General features: G+C 43.2%; 1 protein-coding gene across 1 annotated transcript in view; it reads left to right on the top strand.

The window, feature by feature from the left end:
* The window catches only part of LOC132163043 (uncharacterized), a 5,571-nt gene continuing 5,203 nt past the window's right edge, over positions 1-368 (top strand). Inside the window, exon 1 of the mRNA XM_059573244.1 lies at positions 1-313. Coding sequence (XP_059429227.1) covers positions 1-313 — 313 coding nt within the window. The remainder of the gene's footprint in view (positions 314-368) is intronic.

Raw genomic sequence — 368 nt, forward strand, 5'->3', positions numbered from 1 at the left:
ATGGTTTTCAAAGAAGGAGATTTGGTATGGATTCATCTTCGAAAAGAATGTTTTCCAGCGAAACGGCGATCTAAGCTCCTACCACAAGCATATGGTCCTTTCAAAGTGCTCCAACGCATTGGAGAAAATGCTTACAAGATTGAGCCCCCTGGAGAGTATGGTGTATTTGCCACTTTCAATGTATGTGACTTAGCACCATATGAAGAAATCGAAGAGACCACAGACTTGAGGGCAAGTCCTCATCAACCGGGGGAGTATGACACGGGTGTGTCCAGCAAGAGTTCATTTAACAATTTCCAAAGCTTCAATCCAAGTAAGTCCACAAGACCAACAGAATGCCAAGGCCCAAATTGAAAAAATCTTGATGC

The sequence above is a fragment of the Corylus avellana genome, chromosome ca10, assembly GCF_901000735.1.
Source record: "Corylus avellana chromosome ca10, CavTom2PMs-1.0".
NCBI lineage: Eukaryota > Viridiplantae > Streptophyta > Magnoliopsida > Fagales > Betulaceae > Corylus > Corylus avellana.